The sequence below is a fragment of the Phoenix dactylifera genome, chromosome 1, assembly GCF_009389715.1.
Source record: "Phoenix dactylifera cultivar Barhee BC4 chromosome 1, palm_55x_up_171113_PBpolish2nd_filt_p, whole genome shotgun sequence".
Lineage (NCBI taxonomy): Eukaryota > Viridiplantae > Streptophyta > Magnoliopsida > Arecales > Arecaceae > Phoenix > Phoenix dactylifera.
Window position 1 is genome coordinate 4509741 of NC_052392.1, and position 22108 is coordinate 4531848.

The 22108-nt window shown below is 36.6% G+C and overlaps 1 protein-coding gene across 5 annotated transcripts in view; it reads right to left on the bottom strand.

Annotated features, from left to right (window-relative positions):
* Window positions 1-480: 480 nt before the first annotated feature.
* LOC103720633 (serine/threonine-protein phosphatase 4 regulatory subunit 3B-like) overlaps window positions 481-22108 on the bottom strand; it is a 39586-nt gene continuing 17958 nt past the window's right edge. For 2 of the 5 annotated variants that reach the window (XM_008810434.3, XM_026809824.2), the window contains 15 exons: window positions 20979-21046; window positions 20837-20905; window positions 20676-20753; window positions 20487-20582; window positions 19375-19445; window positions 16188-16265; window positions 15959-16052; window positions 13508-13606; window positions 10207-10424; window positions 10010-10124; window positions 4482-4613; window positions 4293-4400; window positions 2066-2175; window positions 1884-1982; window positions 481-1542 (listed from right to left, as the gene is read on the bottom strand). In XM_008810434.3, coding sequence (XP_008808656.2) covers window positions 1059-1542; window positions 1884-1982; window positions 2066-2175; window positions 4293-4400; window positions 4482-4613; window positions 10010-10124; window positions 10207-10424; window positions 13508-13606; window positions 15959-16052; window positions 16188-16265; window positions 19375-19445; window positions 20487-20582; window positions 20676-20753; window positions 20837-20905; window positions 20979-21046 — 1919 coding nt within the window. In that variant the 3' untranslated portion in view covers window positions 481-1058. Of the gene's footprint in view, window positions 1543-1883; window positions 1983-2065; window positions 2176-2290; window positions 2388-4292; window positions 4401-4481; window positions 4614-10009; window positions 10125-10206; window positions 10425-13507; window positions 13607-15958; window positions 16053-16187; window positions 16266-19374; window positions 19446-20486; window positions 20583-20675; window positions 20754-20836; window positions 20906-20978; window positions 21047-22108 lie in introns of those variants that run through there. The other 3 variants (XM_026809825.2, XR_005510948.1, XR_005510945.1) reach the window with 3 other exon arrangements.

Consider the following 22108-nt stretch of genomic DNA (forward strand, 5'->3'; position numbering starts at 1 on the left):
GCAAACAAGCTTGTGAAGCAAGCAGATTTTCCTTCTTGCCTTGATGGATGCATCATCATATGGCACCAATGCAACGCAATGCACCACCTAATTTTGGGTTGTAGAACAGTAACCATCAAGCCTAAAAATTCAAAAATTTTATAATAGCTTATCTGCAAAGAAATGGATAAAAGGAAATGTTCAAGCTGTAGATTTCAGGTACCTAGGAAACAGTCCATCTCTTAATATCAGAAGCATGCATGACCTTTCCGTTGCCAAGACAAATCATCAGGCACAATATAATCAAAACTACAGAGCATGTGTGGCAGAAAGTTACATAAGCTCATAAGCACTGCATTGGCAGAGGATCTAAAAAGAATGAGAACTATTTTTTTTAGACAAAAAAAAAAGACCCCAGCTTCCTGACATGTGCTTAACAATCTAAAACTAATCATAGAACGGTACCAAATGCTTGTTTATAACGATGGATAATTACAAACGTGATAAAGAACATATGTTCAAGTTCAATTTATTGACTTTCTTAATATGAAGTCAGAGCCACGTTACAAGAAAATATCTCCGCAGAAACTATATCTGGTCTTAATCGAAGAATGAATTACACTACCTCTTGAATTGAGATACTCACATCTGCTGTAACCAACCTACAGTTTTACAATAATATCAACTCAAACATCCTCACAAAATTTTTGGAGAAAAATAAGCACATATTGGTGCTCCTTTCATATCCCACAAATAAAGATGTATAGACTTCATAAGCGTTTTACAAGTGAAACAGCAAAAGTCACATTTGTGCAGCATAGCCAAGAGCAGGTTGTTTGCCATTTCCCGAGGGCTCCTCGCTATCAATAATATTTACCTGGTTACAACCCAGGATGGAATCACGCTCGAAGTTGACAGGCTCTTGTGCTATTTCACCCCCTCAATTATGGTTTGAGCATTTTCATGATCATATCTCATCCTCCTCTCAAAAACAAGAGGAAATCCCATTGAGTTTTACCTTCTCATCATTTCTCACCCACAGAATAAACTAAGATCAATAAATAAGTGAAACTATGACATTATCGCACTAGAGACGGTTCTGAATCAGTGACATTCTTTCCATTCAGAACATTCTCAGGCAATGAATTGCTGATGGGTATTGATGGACGGTCATCTCCACCTGCCTGTCTGGTATCCACAGCATCCCGCAGATGAATATAACTTTGGGAACCAGCAGTTTCAATTCCGGTATCATGTTCATCCAAATCACCATTTGCGTCTGTGGTGTGTGAAGCAGCAGGAGGTGACGGTTCCTTTTTACTGGCCCTGCCAGCAACACCACTGGCAATCTTACAACCATTCACATGTTGATCCAGCTTTTGCTTCTTTGTAAGCTCATGAACCTCCTCTTTTCCGTCAGCTGTAGCAGGTGACTTGCGTTTAGTCTCAGTAAAAGCCATGGGTTCATCACTTTCTGTTGAAGATTCAGACTTCCTTGGTGGTGGATTATAGTCATCATCATCGTCGTCATCTTCATAGTCAACAAGTCCACCAGAACCAGGCCTACAAAATGAAGAAAATGTCATGCATGCATCAAACAGAAGCTGCATTCATCTAAAAGAACAAGAAGGTTCCAGAGGAAACTGTCCACATTCTCCATGAGATCAAATTACTTAAACTGATAGGGTAGATGTCATGACGACCTGTTGGGATAGTTACATGTTAAATGGTAATTGATTACCATGGGTGTATTTTTATTGACCGTCATAACATGTCAAAAATATAAGTCACATGTCAAAAAAGGTCGTGTACCAACTTGAATTGCATACACGCTCAACAAAATGGATTGTTTTATGGCACAAATGCTCGATCTTTTTTTAACAAAAAAAAGCATTGGTAAGTACCCCAAAGATGAGTAGCTGACTTTGGTCCCATTAGGCAGACTTGTTCGTGAATTTTGGCTCCGTATGTTTGGTAACTGGGTGGCAGAGTCTTCTTCATCACTGCATACAAAGCCAAAGAATATTTTAAATTTCAATTTACCAAATAATCATTAAGTAATCACCTCTAAGGTTTTCTAACAAACCTGTCCTCGTTGAAGTATTCTTCTTCTTCTTTTTCAAGAGCCCGTTCATCGATCCTTTTTCTGGGGTCGACCATGGTAGCACCGTTCTTTGTGTCACAGTTCTCCATGGACTGTCAAGTAATCAATTGACAAAACTTCAACAAGTGCTACAATCCAAAATTACATATACAACAAATCCCAAGTACAATGTAAGCTGTAGATTAAAAGGGGTTTTTGCATATATACCCCGGTGAAAATGCCCAATTTGCATATTTACTCCTAGATCAACTTTTTCACATATATCCATCATCGCTCTCCGTTAGACAGCATCATTAAACTGCCACTAAAGTGTTATTTAATTTACAAAATGACATTTTGGACACGCATAAAACCGGCTCTAAAAATTAAAATTAACATATTGTTTAAAATCTGAATCAAATCCTTAAGTCAAACACAAACCTCTTAACCACCTAGAAAACATTTGACAATACATTAACATAATGATGGATTTTACTTATATTGATTGAATGAATTATTTCTACTAGCTGGTAACATTAGAATAGACAATTTTTCCTTTTGATACTTCATTTATTCTTTTGGATATTTTCTAACTTTATTTTTTTAAAAATATGTAAAATATAATAGTTAGTTCGGCTTGTTCTCCATATTTTTGTACATCATATATTAAATTTTCATAATTTTTTTAACAAAATTATATGATTTATCATTATTTTATATTTATTTTACTATTATTAGTCGGTGTAGAATGTAGATCCACGAGACAATTTATATTAATTATTTTATATTTATTTTACTATCATTATTTTATATTTATTGTAAAATATAATAGTTATTTTATAATTAATATGACAATTTATCAGTAGCTATGTATTATTCTTTTTTCTTGAAAACATAAATATACTTCATTTTATTCTTTTGATTATTTCAAAACTTTATTATGTAGGATAATTTAAATTGATATGTTTTAGTTATTTCGTGATAAAATTGATATCTTTAATTTTTGAAACTACTAAAAAATTTTGAAAGTATCTAGAAAACAAACTGGAAAATACTTATCTTTTATTTTTCAGTCAAAGAATATGCATAGCCATTAGACCTGTTCATAGGCCAGGCTGGGTCGGGCTTTACCAAAAGGTCAACATAAGTTACAAAGGCCCGAGCCCCGATCCGAGCCGGCTTTATTGCCAACAACCTACAGCATGTCCATTATCCAATTAAGTTCACATATTACCAATAATTATCAATTAAGTTTATAAATACATTGGACATAAACAAACAACACAAGAAAATAAAAAAATAAAAAAATCGAGCCATAATGGTCTCAAGTCGGGCTTCAATCCCCAAGCCCAAGCCTAGCCCCTTTATTAAATGGGTTTATTTTCAGGCTCGGCCAGGCCGGCGAGGCCTCGAATCTTGGCCCAAACCTGCCCAATAGGCTTCAACCTTGAGCGGGTCGGCCGACCCATGAATAGGTCTAATAGTTACTGATAACTTTTTAGTTTAATTATTACTTTTAGATTAGATGGATCTATTTTCCATACTACTTGTTATAGAAGAATAAATATATAACAATCATAACCATGTAATCTTTTCGAAAAAATTACATGAAAAGTTAATATATGATGAAAATTTAGTATATGATGTAGAAAATATGGAAAACTAATAGAAGTAGTTAATACCATTTACCTGTTTTAAATTGCAAAGTTTTGAAAATATCCAAAAGAATAAAATGAAGTATGTATTTTTATCAATTTTAAAAAAAAATGGACTATTCAAATGTTATAAGCTAGTCCTAATAAATTTAATCAGCATAAGTAAAATGAATCATCATGTTAAACCATAACCAAACTGTTTTACTTGATGGTTAGTGGTTCAATTCAGCACTTAAACAGTGTTTTAATTTAAATTTTTAGAGCAGATTCTAAAGGGTACAAATGTCATTTCACAAATTTAACAATACTTCAGAAGCAGTTAACAATGTTGTCTAATAGAGAGTAATGGCAAGGATAAATGTGCAAAGAGAACTCGACCTAGGGGTAAATATTTAAGTTGAACTTTGCAGGAATAGATATGCAATTGGACATATTTGCAGGGGTACATATGCAAAAACCCTTTTAAAGCTCTAAAATCAAGGGTCATTTTGACTTATACAAATAACGTATATTGTGCTAGTTCAAATCCTCAACAGAAAATAATGTATAAAATTATATAGAAATAAAAATTTTACCTGCTCATATTTTAGTTTAAAGGCCTGAATAGACCCTAAATGCTCAAACATCTGTAGCTGGTTCCAGAAGGAATCAACTATATATATGATTAGACTTTTCAGATTCTCCTGCATAAATTCAGGACAGCTGAGACATCAAATGCGAACAAAATCTTTATATGCAATAGAAGAGAATTGAAAATTGAGTACCTTACGGATGTACTCCAGAAGTTCTAGAACACCTGAATGCAGCATGTTATAGCGATTACCGTTCTCAATAAAAGCATCAATGACTGGTTTCAAAAGATTGTTTTTCACAACATTGCGAAGAAGATGCTCATCCTGGAAATCAGAACCAGTTCCAGTGTTATTTTCCTCCAACAGTAAACAGAGGTAAACACCACCATCCATAGATTACTTTTACAAATAGATTGCATATAAAAATAACAAAATAAGCACCATATAGAACAACGTACATGTACATTGCATTTAATAAATTATCAGTATAAATAACATACAAGCAGAGAATACAAGCTAAAAGCAAATCTATGAAATCAGATAACAGATCACAAGTCCTAAAGTTTGAAACAATGAATGATAGTGATCACTGCAAGAGATTCATCATGTTATTAACTATATATGTAACAAAAGTAACAAAGCTGGACTTGAAGTCGCTGAAAGCTGATTTGCTGTTCATTGCGTGGTAGCCAGAATCTTCTATATTGGGTAATGCACCCGCTTCAGAATCTTCCTGCAATCTTGAACCACACCCACTACCTTAGTGCTCCCTTACCATAACTGTTTCTACAATATCCGCCTCCCCGCAACTTGCACCAGCTCCCTATTCTGTCAACCGAGGTTCATAATCTTTAAAATAATGCCTAAGGCCTACCAGACAAATTATCTACAACCACATAAACAAGATTCACCACCTGCATGGGTTAGCTCAGTAAACCCTTTCTGACCATTCTCTATTATTACCACCTCGAACACTCGATCCTTTCTTTTTTTCAATTGCACTTGCATATCATGCAGAAAATACCTCTTCATTTCTATATATTTAAAATTTCTTCTAAATTTGGTGTTGATAAGAAAGGCAAGAAAGACTCGTGAATAAAATCTACAAAGAAAGTTGAGTACTATAGGTGACATAGATGGCATCTACCATATTGATGAAGGTCAAGCCATGGACTAGCGATATCTCTCCAATCTTATCCAACGATTTGAGAGGTGGCTGCAGCATGTAGGCGATCAAGGAGCAGCATGGTGCATATGCGGTTATCAATTTTTTAACTATTTAAAATAAATATAACATTGAGAACAATATCAATCATAATAGTAGCAACATATTTTTGAATCGGCAATAATAATAATATTAATAACAATAACAACTAACACTTGGTACCAAGGTCCGCCGTACCAGTACTGGTCGGTGTACCGGTGGCCGGCCAGCCGGACCGGCACGGTACCGGTCCGGTCCGTACCGGTGGTTTCAAAAACCACAGCGCGAGGCGCTGTGGTTCTAAAAAAAAATCGTACCGGTGCGAACCGGTACCGGCCGGTTCGGCTAAAAAACCGAAAAATACCGGTTTTTTAGTGGTTCCGGTACCGGTCAAGGACCGGACCGGTACGGACCGGTACGTCATTCCATGCTTGGTACTCATTAATACCCCTATCAGGCCATCCTGAAACATACATCAAACCTAGCCATTAACTCTAACCTGCTTTATTTTCATGGGCCTATAAAAGAGTGGGTTGCAAGGTCCGCAATCTCGGTACCGAGTACCGTATCGGTACCTTATCGGTTCGATACGGTATGATACGAGGTACTCTTGTACAGAAATAGCTTACTAATTATTTTTTTTCAATTTTTATCTCGGTATACCTTGATACAGGTTGGTACGCCTTGTACGGACTGATATGCACCTCGGTGCAGGATGGTATACCTCGACACGAGCGGTACGGAGGTTGTACGGACTCAATGTCAAGTTTGATGCCGGTTTCCTCCCAGTACGATACGCCCCCTACCAAGCAGTCCGAGGCAGTACGGCAAACCATGGTGGGTTGTATATGTGGCTCTAGATTGCACAGCAAGCTCACATATGAAGCCGTACAATACAAAATAAGCCGTATATGTAGCCAAACAAGGCTAGGTGGACCACCTTTTCATTCCATATGCCATATGACAGCCTATAGTAACTGCAATTAGGCAATGTAGTGCGGTCAATGGACTGCATACGCATATGCAGCAGTATGCAGCACATTTTAAAACACTAATGTTATCTGAAGTTCTATCTGAATGTCTTTCAAGAACAAAGATTGAGCATTTATGACGAGACTGAAGGATAATTTATCTTGACATGGGACCAAATCATGGATCACCGTGCCACCTTGTAAGTGAGCTTCCACGTATTACTTATCAGGACATTTAAAAGGGAGACCCCTACTAGAGGTTCCAAGTTGTTAATTCCGTTTTTGGCTTCAGTACCTAAACAAAATTGAAAAATCTGTCCACTTGATAATTAAGACTTATTGGTCAGCTTGTTGGATCAAGGAACGATCCATCAAAGTCTAAATTTTACATGCAGCTTTATTTAGATCTCATGTCAACTGTCTAAATTAAAGTCTAAATATTAGGTCAATTCAACTTAGGCAAGGGGCTTATCGCAATCTCGGAGACTAGTCAGCCAATTTTTGTACCCTTTAAGTGCATGCAACCAAATAGAAACCCTTCAAAGTTCCCATGGATTTGCAAAGCTTCTAGATGATATTGGAAGAAGGCAATGTTTTATATGGAGAACAGCATTTTCTTTTAAGGTGAAAACAATGAACCCAAAAAAATCAAAAGATATGCCAATGAGAAGATAACTAAAGAAATATATCACGTCTAAACTTTTGCTTTACTACAATAGTTATACTCATGTCTGGGACCAGTACGTTAATTATGCCTACGTCTAGAATTTTCTTTTTTTTTGGGTATTGATGAATTGTTTTCATTGTAAAGCTTCTTTATGCTTAAGTGATTTGACAAAAAAAAATCAAAATCAATTAGAAAAAGAATATTTCTGCTATAGTTAGATATTACTAAGAAACACTACTCGTGATGTTAAAGTTCAAGAAATCTCGCTTGGCATGGAACGACACATCAAACCTTGTGCCTCAACACTCAATTTGGGGAAACAAAGAATCATTATTTTATAAAGGTTAAAAAGTCAATTTTTAGAAGGCACATTTCAAATTTACATTGGGAACAGTAATTGCTTGTATGTCATCTGATCAGTAGTATGAATGTGGTAAGTTCCTGTTTTGGGATGTTAAATGGAGCTTCACATTATAAAATTTATGGATGCATATCTTTTCTGCATGTTCCTGGGTCACAGTCACAGCAGTTGACATCCATGGTTTGCGGCTGGTTCAGGAACCACGTAGGCACATGCATTATGTCGGACATATGCAATTGATAATTTTCAAATATTAAAAATTGAAAGACATAAAAATACAATGATAACAATAATGCAGTAGCAAAATTAATAAGAAATAACACTAACAATTAGTACTTAGCATTCAATACCTAATAGCAACAACATTACAACAAGACCTGCATCAACCTTACTGGCAACCTGCATCCAGAAACCAACCGAATAAACCCGCACCACTCACATAAGCTCGTACAAAGGGTGGGCAGCATATGCAGCAGCATAATGCTAAGTGTGTCGCATATACAACAGCATAACATCAAGCAACCCACATATGTCACTGCATACTGCCAAGCAGGCAGCATATTCACCTCGCATGCAGTAAGTGCATATAGGGAATAAGGTGCCATCAAGTGATCCCATCAGCATATGCAGCTTCATAGCACTTTTTAGAAATACTAAATTACTAATCAAGTTATTCAATGTATTCTGGACTACTCAATAACCTAGAAAATGGCATTTATTAATCAATCTAGGTTCAAAAGACATCATAGCTAATTCTGCATTACATACGCTAAATAAGTGGTTACTTTTACAGTAAGTAATTGATGCGATTTCTTACAACCTACTATTTTCGCTTTTTGGTATATGAGGCTTGTACATGACTCCAACCCTATTGGGCTTTAAAGAAGGGTCATCCAACACTGCATCAGCACTAAAGGTCAAGTAGCCAGTATGAGTAGGTCCAACAGGCCATCTGCCCATCCCATGAACTGATAAATTTAACCAACCTAGTAGGTCAATGTAATTGCCCTATCTTGGCAAGTCTACGAGTGACACCAGGGCATTAATATTGCCCCAAGTGCTCCATCCTGAGCTGTATGAGGTCCTGTACCTAAAGACATACATCTTTAAATGCAATCATCCATAAGTTCTGGCGCAGAGAATTTGTACGGGCCATTTTACTGAATCTTATGCTTAAAAAAGAGCCATGAGAGCTCATTTGGATGGTAAACAGATATTCTTTCAAAGTTTGAAAGAATATTACCTTAATATTCTTTCAAACATTAATAGCTGGGTTCCCTGATTACCTTGAACCATTTGTTCGACATAGACTAATTTTCCGACCCCAACTTTCTCATATCACTTGGTCTACAAACCAGAGAACAATCAGCCAAGTGCATGAAAAAGATCTCTTTTGGAGTCAAATCTCTCCACCACCCCCTAGGAGTCTTGAAGATGATGAAATAATAAATTAGCAAGCCAGGAACCACAACTTTGGCTAACAACCCAACAGTATAAAAAGACACATCAAATCCAACAATAAACTGTGAACCAGTACTTAGACTCTGGAAAACTAGGCAAGCAATTGCAACCATTTTTGTTTAACAATCAAGAATCACTCTTTCTTTTACTTCCTACAACTTCACCAAAGCCCAAATATCCACAGACTTTTATATACTTGTTGTAGATAGAAGTTCAACTACATGATGGACAACTTTCAGATTACTAAGATGCTTAGGAACATGGGCTTGCAAGATAATAATCAACATGTCAAATGTGGCTCAAACTTCTGAAGGAACAATTGGCACCCAAAAAAAAACAACTTGAATAAGTTAACCAATATTCAGAGTCTCCTCATTAAACCCTATTGCTGGAGAGAGAAGAGAGATGCAATTTTCCTATGCACACAAGAATTGAGAATTTCCCGAGTAACAATTCTGGAGACACAGAAAATACAGGGTGGGAAAACAGACATCTAAATATTTTCAACATAAAGTTTCAATACACCTCATCATGAGTAATATCCAGGCATTCCTATATTATTTCAGGCCCTACCTCTTTTCTCTTTTGATGTCTCTTCTATTGATCTCAAGCTGTTGAGATCACTATAGACTACAATTATATCTTTCATAACCTTTTCATACCTCATCCACATCTTTCCATCTTTTTCTCACGCTAACATTTACCATTCTTTTAGCATGACTCTATTTCATTTAAATGGATTTTTTCGATATTAAAATTCCACCACCGAGATTACTTCAGTTTGTTCACGTACGAGTTATGTAATGCTAAACAAAAGTAACATATATCATACTAAGATTTTCAGTACATGATCTAAAATTTCTTATAACTTTAGATCCAGAAATTAACATTTGGGATAGTGCAATGGAACATTTGTGAACTAGTAGAATAACAGAAAATTAGGAAGGTTTGTTTTCCCATGCAGCATGCAAATGTGTTGAGGGAAGAAACATATTATCCACATTTATCATTTGAGAGTTGCAGTTCCCCTATTGGCTGACAAATTAAACCACTCACATTACGGGAGATTATAGTGCGCATAAAGCGAACAGCTGCCACCACCAGATACTTTTCTCTTCTGCGTGTCAGAAACAAGACCTTCTCCATGGCATTATTCATAAGAAAGCTGCACCTATGAAGGTAGAAAAGCAAGCACGTTTACACCATTAAAAAAAATAACCAACATATCAATTGAGGATCAGCATCGAACTCACTTTATCCTGTAGAGATCATGAATTACACAGAAGCAAAGCAGCTCACAGATGTTTGATAAGATTTCAGGCTTGATTGCAGCATGTGTCTCAACCCTTGAACCAAAGCCAGATGATTTAATCATTGTTCGAGAACAGCCTTTTGGAGGACAAGAGGATGCTATAACATCTATCAATTGGTTCAGATGTTTTTCATAGAAAATCTCTATAATTGTGTCCCTCTGCAACAAGTAGAATAACCATTTGATAACCAGTAAGGTAAATTTAAAAGAAAAAGGATTAAAAAAATGCAGCATATTAAAAAGAAAAAGACAGAAAAAATCCTTACAAGCCAATTTCACTGGTAAGATTTTTCCAACAATTCAGACCAGAAAAAAATACCAATTACAAATGAACATTTAATGTTGTTACCTGCATCAATAAACCTGAATATGTGGCAGATAATAAATCCAAAGCACGAAATCTCCATATTTTTCAGTTCATGCAAAGCAGTATATACAAGTCATAAAGCACATTATAAAACAGGAAAAAGTAAAAAAGGAGAAGGTAGCTGAATCATGGAATTTTCCTTCTTCCCTAAGCAACTTTGTGTTTGATGACCTGATACCTATGTGACAGGGTAAGGCATTGCATTGGTAAATATTGGCAATGATTTCAATACCAATCTAGTCCAAGTTCTAAAAGGTACTCATTTAACACAACACAGAAATTAATAAAAAGAAGGAAATAGAAAAATAAGATAAACAAGATTGAAAATAAAACCCTCATGTGTTAAAAGGATTAAAAATGTCTGAATGTATAATCATGTATGCAAGCATTGAAATACCCTAGCAAATTGAGACTGTCATGGGCTCACTACAAACTCAGAAAGATGGGGAGTAGGACTCTGATCTGTTTTAGAAGGTCAAAAGCAGGTCTCCTAGCGGTACTATCTCAAACACATTTGGCGCTTGCATGATAGAGACAGTCTCTCTTAAAATCAAGCATATCTCAAACAGGTAACCAACTTTTAACTAGCCAATTCATTTACTTGTCAATCACTCGCAATTGGTGCCTGTTGGATGACAACATTGATTGGTAAAAGAAGATTTAGATGGAACAACAAAAAACCACTGAGCAACCCTCATAATGCAGAAATGGCCATCATAATTCGCTGACACCTAAACAAAAGCATGAAAGGGATCTAACTTTGCTGAATTGGAGCTTGAAGTTTAAGAACCTGACTATTAAAGCAAATTTCTAGTGTTGGAAGGGTACATTATGTAAGTATTAGGTTTTAGTATCTCATAGTTGAGATGTCATAATGGGCCAAGAGGAAGGACAGTGATGATGCTAAAATTAACTTAAAAGCAGCTATCATTCCAGAGCATAGAGACCAGTTCAAGCTATTGGCTTCAAGAATCTAGGAATTAGGATGGTTTCACAAGGGCATAATCAAAAGGAAAGCGCAAAATCTAGGCTTGTTCAATAAGGATGCTAACAACAATATGAAGCAAATAAGTAGATGAAACCATTGTAACTAATGGTGAGCATAAGAGCCTTCACTTGGGATTAAAGAATTCTATGTATTAAAGACACAAAATAGTTATGACGAAAAATAGAAGAAAACTTAAGAGACTTCATAATAAATCCTAACCATGGAGAATATTACAAATTTATAGGCTACAAATGCACCCCTTATGTAACAAAAAGACATAAACCATGACCCCAAGTGTATATTTGGTTTAGTAAAAAATGGATATGCAAGTGTCCTGTAATCCCTGCACAGATAGACATGTAAACAAATTTGAAACTCAGTGCAACTGACGCTAGAGCTTTCTGAACTCCAATTGTAAGGAAGAAAAGATGTCTAGGCACACACTTTCTCCCTAAAAATAGGAGTCCTATTCTCACAAAAAAACTAAAAGGAATTACAAGAAAACCAGTATTAATTGCATGATGAATTATGAAGTCATGCGACTATTTAACATATCCCAGTATTAATTGAAAGTCACGTAATTTGCCTACTCAAAAACTGGCATCCAACATCAATCAGAAATTACAAGAAAACCACCTAACATTTAACTCAGGTGCTCGAAGTGGCAGACAGCACCAATTACCCTCCACAACTGGACAGCCAGAAGACAAACCTTTCCATGATCAGATGGTCGGTACATCAACTCAGCAGCTCCATTAGCCATATAAGGTAAACCCTCAATTTCACAGAGCATCGAGGTCTATACTTGTCCATGGTTCCTTTGACCAGCCAATTCAAGTGATATTGAATCAATAATTAATTGACGAGCCTTCAAGCCAATCTTCTAAGCCTTATCCAATAAGTGATTGCAGCCAAGCGTATGAGCACTAAATAGGTCAGAACCAAAAGAAATTGAATCTTGGCCCAAAACTGGTTTCATTCTAGCACAAATTATCAATTTGGGCAGCAAGGAGGGAATAAATGGGCCTGGCATAGAAAAATAGGATAACTAATCATTGGATTATTAGACGGGGGCCTCACATTTTTTTCTTTTCCGTTCGCTTTCCAATAATAGTTTAACAGTCTCTGTCGAAGTGTGATCACTCAAACTTAGGTGCATTTTTTATATACCTTCATGAGGAAAACAATAGATAGGGAGAGAAAAATCAAATGATCTTTATTACTTCTGATCCTTGACTATGAGTTCAGATGGCACTATGGTTATGCACAGCATACTGCCACTGCACTTTCAATTTAGATATTAAAAACATAAAGAACATGTCAATGAGTTTCCATGTGTTTGTTTGAGTTTGATTATAAGGATCATATTTGAAAACTGTTGCTATACAAGGCTAACATATCACCATCTTGAATGACACGATAACCATAATCAATAAGCTCTTCCACGAATACTCAGACTAAGTCCTGAAAAGCCAGTACCACCATTCATTTTCCTATTCAAAGCAAGGTCCTTCATCACAGATAGCATCTCAATACTCCCAATTCTAATGTGTACAGCAGACACATATGCACTTCTTATCACCCAATGTCCCTATGCTCCAATCAACATCATCTAGTGTTTCAGATATTGTTTATGAGAGCCAAGATACGAAAACAGAAAATTATATATATATATATATATATATAAGCATATTTTCCAAAAAGTCAAAATTAATCAATCTGAATTTCCCATTAAGTGCTGGAGTTGACCAACAAAGATGCAGGTATTTATATTTATAGACATAAATAATAAACAAACAGCTGTCCAAGCATGTTGCGATAAAACAAATCCATGATGGGTATTATATAAGATATAAAATAAAGAAATTTTTATTAAGTTAAGAGTACCTGTGATCCAGACATGGTGTATGAGTCCATCAATATGCGAATGATCTCAAGGAACTGACAATGCATGTCCTCCCCAAAGTCTGTAATCATACCCTTAACCTAAAAAAGGAACGATCCATAAAATACTTTTACAATAGAAGATGCTAAAGAAAGATTAATGGCTCCAGATATAAACACTGAAATTCGCAATAAACTGATTAATTTATTTTAGAGATAAGCATCTATATTACATGGGAGAGACAAGTAGTTGTAAATAGCTAAACTCAATTGTGTTATTAGGTAAAATTGAATCCATCATATCAAGGTTTTAAATCCCATGGGGCAGGGCAATCTCGATTTGCCCATGGAATGGGGCACGCTGCCATCCAGCCGTGTCCCAACACTTGGGACAGAGGATGTCCTAAGACGTGCTAATTGAGATGTTGAGGCAATGGCGGGACGGTCCTGTCCCAACACTCGGGACAGTACGCCATCCCGATGTCCCGAGGAACATCCCACCAAGATTTGAGACCATGATCAAATGTGCACTGCTAGTTCAATGTGTAATAAACTACCAATTTTTTTTTAGACATCATGGTGCACACACTTGCTATGAAGTCCTTGACTATATATAATTTAAAGAATATCAGTTAAAAGTTCAAGAGAAATATTAAAATGCAGCCCATCAGTTTACATCATAACCCGCATATGCTCTACGATTTACCTACGATTATGAATAAGTTATGCAAGGTTGCCGGATCGAAGTAAGAACAATTAACAAAAATCATAGATATACCATTACATATAAGTCAGCCATGGAAACCATTTACTTGGGGAACTGACCAACAAGAAGGTTGCGAGGAAAATTACAAAAGTTTATTAACTTGGTCATATGATTGAGCATTGGATGTATGCTGAAGTTAACGGCACCAGAACAGCTATTTTGAGGGCACCAGATGATGCATAAGAATGAAAAAGAATTACAGGAACCCGTACCAAACCATACTGTGCCATTCCAGTCACCAGCCAAGGCAAAGGGCATGGAGATAGAAGATGTCATGTCACGGGAGATAAAACTAAGAAGGCAATAAATTCATCTGTTCATTCTTTTCAAAACAACTTGGGATGGTCTTATCCTGCTGCATATACAGGGGAACAGCAACTCAAATCCTAAGAAACCAAAACTTCATCCAAAATGTTGATTTAATTAAACCAATCACAACCCTTAAACCAAACTAATAACTATTGATGTCAAATTATAGAATATACATCCTTAATCCTCATATAGCATTTCTGTTATCATAACTTGGTCTATACAAGTCTTGTCAGTGCACTACATTCGAAAGATATTCTTCATGAAGGCAACATGCTATAAAGCTGAAACATGCATTCAGGTCTTAAGTTCTAGCCATAAAACTAGTAAGCTACAGCTAGATCTGATGCTGCTAAAGTATGCCTAAACCTAAGACTCATCTAACCATAAACTAAATAATTATGCATTAAAAACCAAAAACCACTATTAACCCTACCCCATTGTCAGCCATAACCTTAGACTTTTGTCGTGCTAATTCTATATGATCTTTAAATATATGAGAAAAAAGTCCTGCTGAAATAAGCCACAGTAGACCCTTGATTTTAGTAGATCTTTCAACATTACTTCCATTATAACAAAATCAAGCCCAAGATCCGATCTTCCAAATCAGTTACATACAAAGATTCCAACTTTCATAGTGGAACACAAATTTCAAAATTAAATTTTCTAAACCCAACTAACCCTTAAAGATCATTGTCCCAATATCCTCCAGCACCAATTTGTACATCAAGGCATCATATATTTTATAGATACCAGCAGCTCTATAACTTGCACCGCAAAGATATTTGGATGTCCTCAGGAATATTAGACTGCAGCTAACTTATGACTAGGATGTGTCATAACTATGTCATGTTTCATGCATCTTCAAGATCCCACTTTTCAACCTTCGATGCTTCTTATAACATTTAAGAGCACCAAGTCCTTTGGTGTAAAAGATACTGCTAAAGCCTAAGAGCACACAATAAATTACGCATATAAGCTAAAGATCTAATAAGGTATCTGGTGATGTAACAGGAAGAAATCAGCAAATGAACATTTGAATGATGGAACTGGAGCACAAAAACATTTTAAGAAAATGGAGCTTTGGATGCACAAAGAGACACCTCTGAATAATATCAAAATGCCATTGTCTTAGCAGACACGTTTGTGCATTTTAATGACCAGGTCATCTGGTACCAGCATATGAAAGGGTTGGACTGTGCATATAATTTACATGCCACATAAAAAAAAAAGTTGGTAATACAAGGTGAAGATAAGCATATATGAAAAAACATGACATGATTAAAGGCAGCAAGTATACTACAGAGTATGGAGAATATACTAGTTAACAAAGAAGCATTATAGTTTATCCCAGACAAGACAAATTTAAGCTTGATTACCAAAAGCCCAAGAAGGGAATCTCCTCCTTGTTGAATGACATATGACCTGAGAATATTAGGATCTTGGTTTAGGAATAGAATGAGAATATCTGCCCTGCATTAGGAACAAATACTTACATTAGCCAACAAAATGTGTGAAAAAAAAAGAGATATAACTGACGAAAAAGAATTGAAAAACAAAAAACTTTTTGTATGTAATGAACACAACTACACAAGGAATACCAATTACCCGGCAGATACAAGCTTCTTATCCTGGCTCTGCAACACGTCAGTTATGATGTCAAATATGCCTTCACCAGCAAGATCCCTGCAAGTAATAAATATTGTCAAACTGCAAATAGTAATTTAACATACAAAATCATTGCAAACTATTCAGAAGTTCTTCATGATAGATCATCACTTAAATGCACCAGCAGATAAGTAAAAAGATGCAAGTGATATTTCTTAGACTCCATCTGTGAGGACCCGTGCGGGCATGTGTTTAGTCCCACATCGGTTATTCGCTGGGTAGATCTTGGGTACTTATACAGAATCAAGGAACCCAAATAATACCTTCCGGCGAGCCATTTTGGGTGAGATCCTAGGTTGTTACTAATGGTATCAGAGCGGACCCGGCCCATAACCTATGTGGACTAGGAGACACTGCAGCATGGATCCATTGGGGTTAACCACAGGCCGATCGTGGTATTTGTGATTAGATTTGAATAGATTTAAACCCTTAGCCTGACAAGGACATTAGAGCTTAAACGGGGGAAGTATGTGAGGATCCGTGCGGGCGTGTGTTTGGTCCCACATCGGTTATTCGCTGGGTAGATCTTGGGTACTTATACAGAATCAAGGAACCTAAATAATACCTTCCGGCTAGCCATTTTGGGTGTTTTCACGCCCCCGGCCCGAGATCGCAAGCAGCTGAATTATTTTAGTTACATATTTGAGATATTTGGTTAAAATGCCTTGCATGCTCGTGGGGAGAGTTTCCTACAGGTGTGCGGCGGTTGGCGCGGACCTCCGGTTCGCGATCTCGGGCCGGGGGCGTGACACCATCCATGACATATACCACATATTGCATCAATCTGATGCAACCCTAGGGTTAGTTCTGCATGCAAAAGGGCCCAAAGAACTTTACAAAAGAACATTAAAGTTTCCAACAAATTTCTGGGTGCTGTCTAGGAATTTCAGCAAACAACAGAATCTAATAGAAGTGCTAGAACGATGAGATTAAGGTTTCTACGCTACCGTAGCAGAATAGGTAGAAAAATTAGGATTTACTTACTGTCCTGAAATTCCAGCACACGACAAGAGCAGAAAATTGGGCACGAAAACAAAGAAGAAAATCAAGTGCTTAGTTAAGCTGAAACAGCACATATGTAGTTTGATTCCAGCACAAAAAAGAAAATAAAATCAGAAGCAAGATAGTTAGTAAAATAGAGACTATAAAGCGAAGAAAAAAGATGGTGTAATGGGAAAAGAGTGAAGACAACACCAGGAAGCCCAAAGAAGAAGAAACCCTTCTTTATTTCCAATTTGGACAAAGCTCCACTAAAATCTACCACAGGAGACTTAAATAAAAGAACACCCTAAAACTAATTTTGTAATCTCAAATCTTCCCTTATTAATAGCCAGACACACTAGAAAGAATAAGAAAGGGAGGGAGGTGTCCCTCTTTGGATGTGCGGATGCTGGAGTGATAGGAGAGTCCATGTGCCGTTCTCTCTTTTCTTGTTTCTTTCAGTAGTTGGCCCATCATATGTGTTCCATGACTCGAAGAAGAAGGAGGATGGGGCATCTTACATTAAGTTGTGTCAAGTCTAAGCCCATCTAACCACTAGTTAGACATTGAGATCTTTTACTCTGAGATATCAACACTCAAGTTCCACTAAACTGGAACAAAAAACATAAATAAAAAAGAAAATACAGCAGATTAACAGATTAAACTAAATCTAGGCTTGATGTAGGCGACTGGCAGTCCTTAAGTGCATCACAAGCTCACGATAGAACTCCCCATGCCTGCAGAAGAAAAGCAAAGAGGGTGGCACCTCCTATATTTCGGTTCAGAAAGGAAGCAACACAGTTCATGATATCCCCAAAATAATAACAGTAGCAGTAGTGGTAGCTATAATAATTTATGAGTGGAAATATATTTGGTTGGATCCTAGTTACCATAATTTTATGATTCAAGTGAGATTTCCTAGTGATATAGTTAACTAAATTTGTTAAAGAAGCTTCAAAAATAAAAAAATAAAAAAATAAAAAAAACCTTTGAAGTTTTTTTTAGAGCCCATATGAAGTTTTGTTAGAGCCCGAACTTTGTTAGCAATCCTCATTTATCAAACATAACAAGTTTGACACTGCCTCAAGTATCCCAACCTTTGTAAGTCACAGAAAGAGGATGAAGAAAAAGAAAGACTTATCTGGCATCTTTTCCCAGCATCACAATGTGATAAAATGCCTCTAACATAACTGCTTTTGTTTAAGTACAGTCTCAAATAACCTTCTTTTAAAAGTTTAAAGAGCACCAGAATTGTGTCTCATTTTGTAGGAAAAGTGAATTTTTTCCAACTAGTAGGCTTTTTTTCAGACCTGACAGCACTTCTTCTGAAACAGATGGTGAGATCACCGATCTTGCTTGCTAAACTCCAAAACAGACTTTCCAACAGAGACTCCAAAACAGATAGTTGTAACCTTAAATCCCTAAAGCTCACCGGTTCTATATTACATCTCATGGGTTAGGTTATTTTGGTCATAATATCTGATTACATACTAATAAATAGAAAAGTGTTTCCTCTGGTAGTCCCGCTGCGGCCTCTGACAGTCCGTCCCGTCTCATCTTTCTTTGGCTATACTTGTAGCCAGCCATGTTAGCTCCACAAAAATGAAACCTTTTTTCGATTTATGACTAAAAAGGCACTCATCAGTCGCCCCCTTTCCTATTCAGCTTTGCTTGCCGCCTATTAAGAGAATAGGCCCCGGTTCAAGCGGCCCGCCTTTCATCATCTATACCAGCTGCCACGCACGACCCCATAGGAACGATTTCTGCGCCCTAAGAAGCAGAACGCGCCATCACCTACAGCCCTTTCCTCTGCCGGGGACTTCCACGAAATGAAAACGGGCGGCATCGTCGTATGCTCGACATTAGTTGCCCTGGTGTATATCCCGGAGTACTCCTATGGCCGATCTGTCACCCATACATTCTGGGCTTGGCCCCGTCCCGTGTGGAGAATGCGCCTGCATCTCACTTACCTAGTAGCCAACTAATATGAATAGCATTATATCATATTTTTTAATATCATAATATATTAAACCATCCCAAAAGAGCATTGTATGCTAGGCCTGTAACAAGGTCCTCTTTCTGGTATTTGCTAAATAACCAAGTTTTCAGGATATAAAGAAGAAAGGGAATCAAAATTATGACATACCGAAATAGCCGCAATTGCTGTACCATCTGCAAACTCTTACTCAAAGAGCAAAATTCATGCAAAAATAGTACCTGTTGAAGGATCAAGAACGTACATCAGTCAGTCCATATAGAAAGGGGCATAAATAATAATCGAAGCTACAAATTTCAAAATTCAGCAAGGCTACAATGTCCTGAATAATGAATGCACGAAAACCCTTACATGCTAAAAATATAACTTGTGGACCAACTATCATACATACACTACATATTTGTACTTGGAATTTTGCTTGCACACACATTCCTGAGCTTGGCATACAAAAAGAAGTGGATTTCACTGCTTAGGTTACTTCCAGATCTCGAGACAGCATTGAAACTTTTCCCAATTTATTGTGCTATACTTAAAAAGGACTTAAGACATGCACAGAACATACTGCAAAGAACCTGCTGTGCATTTGTTTCACATGTTTTTGTGTGTGTATTGATTGTAAGAGTTATGCTTTACTTCTTGCAGTTATCTGCAGTTCATACTTTGATGTTTGGAACTTTTGGAATCAACTCACAAACACATGAAATTAGTCATTAAAATTATACAGACAAGATCGATGTAAATACAAATTTGTTGTATGGTCTTTCTTAATACAAAATACTGCAATTGGGAGCTGTTGCAATATTAGACTGAAGATTATCATGATATGAATAAATAAAATTAACTTACTCCATCAGCAAGGGGAAAATGTATACATGGTCCTCATGCCACAAAATAAACTCTGTTACTCTATAAACCTTATCGCTATCCAAATATCAACTGTCATAATAGATGAAGGTAAGGTTTTAAATCCCGTGGGACGGGGCCGTCCCGGTTTGCCCACGAAACAGAATGTGCTGCCGTCCCGCCCTGTCCCAACACTTGGGATAGAGGATGTCCCAAGACGTGCCGATCGGGATGCTAGGACAATAGCAGGACGATCCTATTTCAACACTTAGGACGGCTCCCCGTCCCAATGTACCAAGGGACGTCCCACAATTTTGAGACCATGCATCAAGGGCAACAAATCAAAATAAAAGCCCAAAATGAGAAACCATTAGAATTGTGATAGATATGCAGAGCATGGACACAGAATATATTGTTACCAATTCCCTTTTTGATTCTGCAGAAGTTGATGTGGACCTCATCCTTGCAAATAGCTCTTGAATAAAAGAAGCATCATCTTTCAACAAAGATATAACCTACAGCGCAATCATATGTAGTATGTTATAGAATAGGCATGATAGAATCACCAAAATTTAAAACAACTGAAAGGTCAAAGTTGAGATCCTCACAGCAGCATTGTTTGCATGAATGATCGAATTAAAACTTGCTATTGTAGCCTCATCCAATACCCTTGGTAAAATAACATCCTAAAGATGTTCCAGCAGCAATAAGAATCCATACAAGAGCAAATTCAAGTAAATGATGAACACTTGGGCAAATATTTTCAGACCTTCACATAACCAACTCTGTAGGTTTGGTGTATCTTTGACAATACCGTGGAATCTTTAATAGGGATAGCCTGCAAGAAAATTAAAATTTTGAAATTTAGTAAAATAGATGAAATGGTCAGTTGCATCTCCCAGCTGATTTACCTCTTTAAAAACCACATGCTCTTTGAGAAAAGCACGATGCTGCACCACCTGAGGGACATCAGGATCATCTGTACAAAAAGGCAACATAACATTAAGTGGATTTTTTTTAATCATTTAGTTTAGTTAATCAAAAAGAAAAAAGGAAATGCTGAAGATAATGGAATCACGATATAATAATGACATACGATAAGACATGATACTGAAAACACCTATCAGTTGGCAAACTGTTCTAAATAAGAGAAACTACTCCAACCATTACACTGCTTAACATTAACCCCGGGCTCAAGACGACACTCGGCAAAAAAACATATAATCTGCAACCCACGTCTGAGTAATAAATTAAGAAGAGATGAGAGAACAAGACATATATGCCTACTAAAATTGGAGACACGGTTCAAGAAGATTCGGGCCATGTTATAGCCCTATACGTAAAACACAATTATTTGACGAAAATTAAAATCTAACCCCGTCAGTAAATGATCTGACAAACTCTCCAGCTACAGCCACGAAGGATAAGCAGAATAATACATCAAAGCAATGTCGAGAGCAATTACATGTTTGTAAAATTCTACCTAAATAGTGTAACAATTAAGGTATCAATGGATCCAAGAGAACGACTCGTTAAAGCAACTAAAGTATTCCACACCAGACATAGACTAATAAATTATTACATCCAAATCTTTCACATTTGCATAATTCAAATATCTCTCATAAAGTTATCAAAACACCTTTTTAAAAAAAATCATGCAGGATGTATTAGGGTTTCCAATTTCATGTTAGAAAACTAGAATAATATTATGATTATTATTTATTTATTTATTTGATATAAGGTGGCACCTAAAACATTAAAAAATAAACAAATAAGTAAAATATAAATAAAGCAAAGAGTATATCAGACTATTTGGTGATGTTTCTGTTTATTTTAAAAGCTATTCTCAAAAGAAGTTCAATAAGAGTTCCTCGAAAAGAAATACTTCTAGCATGGTTAGCTGAACCGTGTCAAACCAGCTGAGTCGGGGCATACCAAACCGAACCGGTCGACTACCAGCACAGTTCAATATCTTTGGTTAGGTTTTATTAAAGCCTTGCTTTGTCACGTGCATTCGGTATCTTCTTGGCTTCGCCCCTCC